We start from the raw sequence: 10,476 nt of genomic DNA, 5'->3' as shown, positions 1-10,476 counted from the left end.
GCATTGCTATCAGATATTGATTGATATTTGTATTTGAATCCGTGGAACAAATTAAAAATGATTCAAGACGTAGACTTCATAAAATTCTATATCTCAAGAACTATAGGCCTAAAATAATTGTCTATTTTGAATTTTTCGAAATTCAAAAGTATAGGCTATGAAATAATGAAATATGATGCACGAACTGCGGTCATGTTTGAACTTGAAGCTATCTGATTCCAGCATTGAAATACCCCCCCAGTTTCTGACGACGGTACACTTCTTTCAGAGACGCCATGTATGTGTAGCCGTCGGTTCTATATTAAGGCGAGGTCAGTCAACAAGGTTCGATCAACGGGTTAGGATAAAATTGACCTTTTTGCCCCCTTTCATGGACAATGGGCTAGACTGTCACGAATTTCATCCCTGTTTTTGTTGTTCAATGTAATATGCCAAATTGCCAACCCATACCGATGACATACTGGTAGGCCTACTCGGAATTTGAACTGAATAGAAAATGCATTTTTGGTGATGTGATTTTCACCCGGGATTTTCATTTCAAGAAGAACTGAATTGGATTGGAATTGAACATTTCTGAAGTAAAAATTACATTAAGGACCGTTCGGCGTTCACAGACACTTGTTAGGGGGGATGATAAAAAAATTTCATCGCGAAAATTTTTCGCCCCCCCCCCCTTTCAGATCTCAAAAATTTCAAGGCCCTCCCTTTTTGACATGAAAATATGGGTCAATCCCATAGAAAAGCATATAAACTCAATTTTCCCAGGAAAATTTGTGGTCATTTTTTTCAACCCCCCCCTAGGAGGGTCAAAAAAATTCAGCCCCCCTAAACAAGTATTTGTGAACGGTCCCTGAGTCATATTTAACATGCATATAACATGAAAAGTCGGTGGTATATTTAAAAAACGAAAAAAAAAAAAAACCCACTACATTTTATAAGTATAACAAAGAAGAAAATAAAATAAAACAACAATAAGAAAACAGAAATTAATTAAAAGAAAACAAATTAAGCAACAAAACAGAAATGACATATGCATCATCAAATTAAACAATAAACAATTAACCAAATAAATTCCAGAAATTCCAGTCATAAAAATGTGGTCACATTTCAGTATTGGTTATTTCTATTATTCGATAATCTGTTTAAAAACAATTACAAAACAATAAGCAATTGTAATCTGTACATGTACACACTATCTACGTTTGCGTATCTTCGCTCGTTCTAATTAAGGACACTCATTCCGGTCGCGGTTCATTGGTTTTACATTTACTGGGAAAAATATAATAATCAATATTAATCAATTGATGAAAAAAATATAATTTTCTATACTACGTCTCAAAACAGACTGGTAGAATATTTCTCGTGATAAAATATTTCTACCGCCATGCTCAAACTACAAAGTCAATGATCTTAAACTTAAGATGGCCTGATGAGATGGCGAACATATTTTAATGTTAGAAAGATAATGATGACAATGTTTGGTAAGAAATTGCGTAACTGGAGGTCGATAACCAGACATGGGCACCCCATACACACATAGTGCAATTAATCGTTAATTCCCTGTGTAAAATTGGTTAGATGTTACATCACAGTTACGTAATTTCCTGTCAATATGGATAATATAAATAAAGCCTAACCTCCACAATGTAAACGTCTTGGTGATGTAACCTTCATCTGATTTTTTCTCTAAACAAAAAGGGGTGTTTATGCAACATTACATAATGCAGAAGGGCATCCTTAGTTTTATTACGCAACTACTCGTAATATTTACATGGCCACAAACAACCTCAAGGCAATTTTCTCTTTGTCTCACCACTCCTAAGTTGGTTTTGATTTTAATTTAAAGGCTAAAGAGTGTCCGTGAGGTGAACTGTGAAACAAAGTAATGATGAAGGAATTAAATTAGAGCCTCAACATGATTAGATGATGAGGACAAACGTGATGACCTTTCTTTGGTGCGTTTTTACCAAGGACCGATCACTGGGTTTAGTACCCTACCAGAAAGTTTGACCATGTCGATCGGCCTTGTTTTTAGTTTGCTAATATAAACGCCATTGTTTCCACTTGAAAAATTTCAACTTTTTTTTTCTTCAAAGATTCAAATTGCTGTTCCTTTTTGTTTATAATGTGTAAAATCTCAATGTCAAATCATGATAATAGCTAATAATTTGAGAATATAATAATCCAGCAAACATAAAACAATCTTAAAATGTTATAAACGTGTTTTACAGTAACACATTTTGGTTTTCTTCAAAACGGTTTAACATTGTTTAATATAATTTAAATGTCGGGTTATATAAAAGGTCATCATGAAAACACTACATTTTAAAAATGTTGCCAAAACGGTTTTTTCTAAAATACTTTAGAAATAAAAAGAGTTTTGCAAATAAAAATGTGTCAGATAACTCTTCCTTTGATAAAAATGTATTTAAATGTTTTGCATATCTACTTTTTCGAATTGTTTTTGGATCTAGATATTCAAACATTTAATAAAATATGCACTTTAGATATTAATAACGTTTTCTGTAAAACGTTTTGTGTTTACTGGGAATTAACTTTTTAAGTTAAGGTTTACAGCAAGTCTAGAGATCTGGAATATCTATGAATTGGGAACAGCCATTTAAATTTTAAGTTATCATGTGGTTATGCCCTGTCCAATAAAATATTATTAAAACTTTTGAATGGCGTATACATGATTATTATCTTGGCAATATACCCAACAATGACAAAATTATGATCGGCGTGCAAAACATTCAAATTTCAACAGTATTTCAATATTCGAGGCCCAATTCAGATTATTTTAGTCATTATTTTTCAGTCACGGAGCTATGTTTCACAGAGAGATTATTCACAAACAACCGCTACAGTTGAAAATATTACGCTGCTCAAAGTTAGGTGTATAATACATTTTTATAATAAATTGGCAAGTATAAGACAGTAACAAAAGTTATAAATAGTTTTTGAGTTCTCTCGAACTATAGTTCCGATGCCAGCACCAGATGGGCATATAGGACAAAAGCGTTCAAGCCCAACACTCGGCATCCTTCTCTCAATCATCCTCAAGTAAAAAAATGAGCTGTGATAAAACACGTTGAATATGCAAAAATTCACAATGCTTGCATGCGGCACTTAAGTTTTTCATAAATAATACACACTGATGTTGTTATTTTCTAAGAGTCCGTTACTTCTTGTTGTAAAGCATGGCTCTCAATTTGACAGTCTCTTCTTTTAATGCGGCCACTTCAATTCTGAGTCTCATGTTCTCCTGTTCAAGCAAAGCGGCACGGATGGCAATTTGGTCTTCCTTAGCTCTTCTGGAATCGCGACTTCGTTTCGCGGCTTCATTGTTTTTCCTCCTCCTCTCCCAATAATGATTATCTTTCATCGGGTCTGGCAGAGTATTTTTCTTCTTTGATTTCTTGCTTGAAGAGTTAGCAGGTTTGGGTGACGGGGTGTATGATGAGATAAGTTCCTCTTCGGATACCGCTGTAGGTGCACTTACAGGCGCGGCAGGTGTACTTTGTTCAGTGTGGGTTACAACAAGACCCGCTCTTTTCTTAATTTTCTCAATAGTTTCTTCCAAAAGTCCAGAAGCTGAGGAGCCAGTTTCACTTCCACTTGTGCTGCCTGGAGTCATAGCTTCGTCGCTTTCTGTCTTGATATGTCCATTTGGGGTTTTAGGATCTCCAGTTTTTTGCAAAAGCCTATCTGCTTCTGTAGCAAGAGTCATTAGATGGGCATTTGGTCCGCCATTTGAGTTGGCTGCGAGAACGGTATTCGACGAAACGACAACGGTGGGAATGGATAAAGGCACAGAGGCTCCGGAGGACCCGAGAGTGCAACAGGCACGGCGGAAGGATAGGGAATAGCAGTAGGTAACGAAGTCAGAAGTTCTCTGTTGGCATTGTAAGCTTTAAAAGGCCTCACAGCTTTTCCATTCACATTACTGGGTATGAGATCCACCAACTGTGGTACGGAAGGCATTACTCCATTACCGTTACTGTATGTATAGATCAAATTTTGTGGCACATTTGCTTTCACTGGCAATGCGGCAGTAATCGCAGCCGTCGATGTTTGAGGTCTCTTATTTCTCCCCTGTGCTAAATCCATCGGTTTTTCCTCCTCCTCCTCACAAACAGGTTCAACTTTGATTTTCACCTTCTTAACCAGCGCCAAAGGTTCATCGGCTGGAGGCTCTTCGTTGATGAGTCCCATTCCTTCAGCAGCGTGCGCAGTCGTGGGACTTGTTGATCCAGCATCCTCCATTCTGTCCACTTCTTCGTTTCGCCACCTGTCAAGAAACAGACGCATGGTGTCGTGATTAGCAATTATTGTTTTTTTGAAACGAAACAAAAACTTAGAAGTCATTTAAAATCGGTAGGATTTGCGCCTTGACAAGCTTGTGTTCATTACGATAATGATCGACTGAGGTTTATCTTGCTTGGTTTCTCCTTACCACCACATGTTTAATGCCATAACAGTGATTACGTGATTTCATTCAACATATATTGACCGCCACCACCGGGATGTTCCATTTCACATACAGGTAGGTCCAATAGTCATAGTACATGTATTTAGGATATGGGTCATTAGAGGGGCTGTCATTTTCTTTTCTTTGGATGGGGGAGAACTTTTCAGGCATGAGACTGCACTTTCCTAAAAAAACTGAAAAAACTGAAAATGCGCGTGAAATTGGGCAAAAAGTACCAAAAACAGGCTGAAATTAAATAAAGTTGCGGAAATTTTGACTATAAAAAAAACTGAATTCAGTTTTTAAACTGAAAATTCTCATGCCTGACTTTTACTTTTTAATATTATTTATATATTAAAAAGGACTCAATTTTTTGTACAACCCACATGGATTTTATTTTTCATTACCACTTTCCATATATGAATGCGGAGCCATCCTGGAAACTAATATAAGTGTTCATAAGGCCAAGTAAAATAAAAAACATGTTTCACGTCCGGGTTTTTGAAAAAAAGGAGGAAGAGGGGGCTTTTTATTTTCTATTTTTTATCGCAAAATTGGTGTAAATACCCATACTTAGAGCTGTTTTAGCGTACAATCCGTAGGCCTACATACAATAATGCCTGGAAAAAGGAGGAGGCCCTTTTTTATTTGTTGTTCTGAGAGTTACACCCCCTCTAATGATCACAAAACCTTCCTAAAATGTTTCTCGTATCTTAACAGCCATTGTCGGTAAGAATGGGACCGAAATGGGACTTTGTGATTCAAGTGCGTCATGGATTTTCTTTAAAAAAAATAGGATGATGCAACATCAGTCCCAGAAACTACCCCAAAAATTTTAGCTTCCGCGCTCATTTCGTTTGTCCGAAAAAAATCATTGAAATTTTGGCCCCATAAACATCGTTAAATGGTTTATCAATTAGCAGCCACTAGAAAATTGTGCGCCAACGTTGGCCCAGTGAAAAGAAAACATTTTTTGAATCCTTTTATGGGTATCATTACAATGACACAAAAAAATGGTTGGGTTACCATTGGCGCGTCGTAATAATCAAGTTTAAAATATTAGTGAAAAGCGCCCTCGTGCTGTTTTATGTGGCTTTAAACTCATTGCGCCATTAAGCACCCATGAAAAAAGCACGTTGAAATGGATGAACTAATTATTTAGAATCAAATGCAAATGCAAAATTGATGGGTGCTCGTTGGCGCAAGAAGAAAATGGAGGTCAAAGGTCAAATTTTCTAATTTTGAGCCATTTTCACGCCTCATTAATTTCATGCGCCAAGGTCGAAGAACAGAAAAAGTGGTGTTCAGTGGTAAACAAACTGTAACTCTACTAAAAGAAGCAGTAAAAAGCTTGGGTCCTGTTGGTTTAGTATTTTTTATGATTTTCTAAATATCATCTAAAAGGCAAGTAAACTGTAAATAATATGCCATGCCGTACTATATGCGAACTTTAAGCATCCTCTACTAGATATGCCAACAAGTACCCATGGTGTTTTAACTTTAGTTAGTTTATTCAAGTGCTGTTGCTTGCATTTCTGTGGAAATAGGTGTGGGCTCATGGTGGCGCAAGGATATTTTAAGGGTCAAAGGTCACTTCAAAATCACAAAATGCTACTTTTATGTTAGTTTGTGCGACCAATATGCAATCTTCAAGTATCCATTTCTCGATGCGCCAACAAGTACCCATGGTGTTATAACTTCATTTAGTTTATCCAAGTGCTGTTACTTGTGTATCTGTAGGAATATGTTTGGGCTCATGTTGGCACAATGATATTCTGAGGGTCAAAGGTCAATACAAAAAACTCAAAATATGACAATTTGTATTCTTTGAGTGTTGGTAATTTCAATGGCAACAAGATCCCATAATTTTTTCACTACCGGTACCTATAACCTAGATGCCAACTCGATTTATTAAATTTCTTCATAAAAATCCTTGGGATAATATTGGCATATTGATATTTAAAGAGCCAAATATTATAAGTATGTGACCAACTTCTGCATTTTTATTTAAAATGCAGAAGTTACAAGCTTAATATTATTATATGAAGATCAATAGTGCATTTTGACTGCAATGATCAATATACTTGTAACATGTGCAGGGTTATAATATTTTGGAGTTCCTAAATATTTTTGTAAACCATAAAAACTTAAAATGTGTACCTTCCACTTGGTTTGTTGTGGATGGTCACATGATCTGAAAATGCAACATTCTGCATTCAACAAAATTAAAGTGTTATATTCTTAAATATCAATGTGCCATGAGCATCCCTTTGTTATGACTTCAACAAGCAAATATACACTCCATTTGAGGTAGAAATTGGGACAATGTTTGCGCACATTTTCACAGTTGCACAAACTCGCAAAAAAGTTGCTCTTTGTGCTTTAGGATTGACCTTTGACCCTTAAAATGTCCTTGCGCCAACATGAACCCAAATAAATTTCTACATAAATGCAAGGAACAGCACTTAGATAAACTGATTGAAGTAAAAACATTATGGGTACTTTTTGGCACATCTAGTAGTTGACGCTTGAAGATTGCGTATTAGTTGCAGGAACTATCAAAAAGTAGCATTTTATGGTTTTGGATTAACCTTTGACCCCTAAAACATCCTTGCGCCAACATGAGCCCAAACTAATTTCTACATAAATGCAAATAACAGCACTTAAATATGGTGAATGAAATAAAAACACCACGGGTACCTGTTGGCGCGTCCTGTTGTGGATGCTTGAATATTGATGGGACCACTATTTGGTCTATTATTTACTATTTACTAGGCTTTAGGGTGATATTTAGAAAATCATTAAAAATACTAAACCAACAGGACCCAAGCTTGTTTCTGTTTCTTTTATTAGAGTTATAGTTTCTTTACTACTGAACACCACTTTTAATGTTCTTTGACCTTGGCGCACAAAATTAATGAGGCGTGAAAATGGCGCAAAATAAGAAAATTTGACCTTTGACCCCAATTTTCTTCTAGCGCCAACGAGCACCCATCAATTTTGCATTTGCATTTGCTTCAAAATAATTAGTTTATCCATTTCAGCTTGCTTTTTATATGGGTGCTTAATGGCGCAACGAGTTTCAAGCCACAGAAAACAACACGAGGGCGCTTTTCACTAATATTTTAAACTTGTTTATTACGACGCGCCAATGGTAACCCAACCATTTTTTTGTGTAATTGTAATGACACCCATAGAAGGATTCAAAAACTGTTTTCTATTTACTGGGCCAATGTTGGCGAACAATTTTCTAGTGGCTGCTAATTGATAAACCATTTAACGATGTTTTTGGGGCCAAAATTTCATTATTTTTTTCCGGACAAACGAAATGAGCGAGGAAGCTAAAACTTTGGGGTTATTTTCTTGGACCAATGTTGCATCATCCTATTTTTTTTAAAGAAAATTTATGACGCACTTGAATCACAAGAGTCTGAATCTTACAGACAGTGGCTGTTAACAAGGCTATAGAAAGCATCCCAACTTCCTAGACATATTTTTTGAAAAGTTATAACTGAATTTCAAAAAATAAAAATTTATTTGAGAAAACCTCAAAAAAGGAAGCGGGAGGGACGTGAAACATGTTTATTTTTTTATTTGGCCTAATAGATCATGCTTAAAATCCCATTCACTCTCAAAATAATGTATTATTTCAAATAAGCTTCATAAGGCGATCGACATACAAATTAATTCGTTCCACTTTCGCTTCCTTCCTCACTTTCTGGGACCAGTTCATCTTTTCTTTTTTTTTTTCCTTCAATTTTTCATAATAAATTTCAGTTTTGATACTTTCTTAAGGGACGCACGGTACGCACCATCTGAAAAAAACCCTTTCCCCACCTAACTGTGTGCTCCCTAGATACAAAATTCTGGCCCATATCTAGAGCAAAAAACAAAAACAAAACTTTCGCCCGACCTAACTTCCAGCCCCGGCCCGTCCACCTCAAATGGCGCGTCCCTAAAATGTAGTTAATATAAGTCAGCATCAGCATGGATCACTTTCAGGTTTTGTGGCCATATTAGGGGGTCCAAAATCTTATAATAAAAAAGGGCCTCATCTGCACCCCCCCGGGAAAAAACAAAACAAACAAACAAAATAAGAGTGACTTTATGAAATAGGCAGATATTAGGCTACATATTTGGGACTGCTTCCAAATTAATTTACACCATGGGTCATTCCATAAACAAGGTAGGTAACCAATTAATATTTCATAGTCGATTTGTCATACATTATTTTACTTCTTCGAATTTCTTAATGTTCACTTTTGCATTTTATTATATGAAAGAAGATGAAAATGATTAAAATACCAGAAGATTAGATTTTAGGCAACAAAATAATAATAATAACAATTATAATAAATTAATAATATAATTAATATAATTAGACCTAAACAATTTAATAATAACAATTTATAACAAATACTAGTTAGTATACATGCTTGAAGGAGGAACCCCCTCCCCGCTCACTTTTTTCCCCTTTTTTTTAAATTAATGTGATTCTGAGGGATAACCCCCTAAAGTACCACAAACTGTCTTGGAAGTGATCCATATTTTCTAATAAACTTATTTTTATGTTTAAGTTTTCCTAAAGTATTCCAAAGTCTAAAAGTTTTTGAAAAATCTTTTAAAAATAATGACATCTAGGCCTATTGAGGGAGGGGACGAGAACATTTTATATGGCCTTAGGCCTATATTCTATAAACCAAAATGATATTAATTCACACTTGTAAACCTAAAAGCTCCTAAACAAACTGATTAAAACAACTTTTAAACGGCGTTTTAACAGTGTTATTACATGGTGACATTTGCTCGATCCAGGGTGCTAGTTTTACAGTAGGCCTAGGTCATGCGACATAGGACACGACATAGGACCTAAATAATAAAATGAATGCAATGTGACAATGTGACTTTTATACAAAAAAGTTTTAAAATCCATCAATTTAAATAGACAGATACCAAAAAAGAAAAATATTTTAAATAAAGAATCTTGATTATTTTGATAAAATGCAAAATTACTGCAACAAAATGTAACCTGAGCTAGGCGGGGCACCGAGACCGCTCCACACCCCATCATGTTCTACCAATCATGCCAATGGATGGTCTAAAATGGTTCTACACACCACCGCAACGGGCTCATGCAATGCAATCATGACCTATACCAGTTGCACGTTGAGCGAGTTCTTTGTTTACATCGTCAAGTTCACTGTCATTTTCACAAGGGTATAAAAATTGTTATCGCAACCAAAATACTACTAAAAGTACGCGGAAATTTAATTCATGTTATCTTGTTTTAGAAATCCTATATGTCATATTATATTTGTCGAAAATAGTGTTATTTTGTGGGAAGCAATGAGTAATCCCGAGTCGAGTCAGAATATGCAAATGAGCGTCTGTTGTAATCTCCCTGCTGTGTATATCATGGCGCTATGGAGTATGGTCTGCCAATCTACGCAACGAGTACAGAAAATTACGCCATGTTACGTAAGGTTTTTTCACACATTACGTGGCACCCGTAACCTTAACTTCAATTTCAAATTCACTAGAAAATGCGCAAATAACCCAGAACAGTACTAAAAATGCTCATGGCAAGAAGAAATGCGTTTTTTGGTATTAGTATCTTACGTAATATTTGGGTCAATTTATGAAACTAACCTTCTACTCGTGTCGGAGAACAAAAACCCTCCCGAGTTTTCGCAAAATGTTGCGGCGCAATCACAAAGAAGTATCTCCGAAATGACGCTTTCCACTTCTGCTCGATATTTCCATTGATCATACAAGCACAGAAATCTTGATGATAGCTACTTTTTGCTGAAAATAGCATAAACGCGTCCAAATTTGGTGCCAAAGAACAAGGCACACAAAATCCAACCATTCACATTTGTTCATATATAACCTGAGTTAAGGACAAGGATAAAGCGGCGGCAATATGACCTGAACGTGAACTTAACAGTCAACATGAATAGCATATGTGGGAGGCCCAAGGCTGTTTGCTAACCAATCACAGATTG

At 35.8% G+C, this 10,476-nt stretch overlaps 1 protein-coding gene across 1 annotated transcript; it reads right to left on the bottom strand.

The window, feature by feature from the left end:
- Positions 1–1,105: 1,105 nt before the first annotated feature.
- LOC140153731 (uncharacterized) lies at positions 1,106–10,476 on the bottom strand. Its single transcript, XM_072176560.1, has 2 exons — positions 10,121–10,476; positions 1,106–4,291 (listed from the first exon to the last, which is right to left on the bottom strand). The coding sequence occupies exon 2, from the start codon at positions 3,728–3,730 to the stop codon at positions 3,182–3,184; it is 549 nt and encodes a 182-aa protein (XP_072032661.1). The 5' UTR covers positions 3,731–4,291; positions 10,121–10,476; the 3' UTR covers positions 1,106–3,181.

Source organism: Amphiura filiformis, chromosome 5 (assembly GCF_039555335.1).
Source record: "Amphiura filiformis chromosome 5, Afil_fr2py, whole genome shotgun sequence".
Classification (NCBI taxonomy): domain Eukaryota; kingdom Metazoa; phylum Echinodermata; class Ophiuroidea; order Amphilepidida; family Amphiuridae; genus Amphiura; species Amphiura filiformis.
The sequence above is the reverse complement of the archived record's forward strand: the minus strand, read 5'-3'. Positions and strand labels throughout refer to the sequence as shown.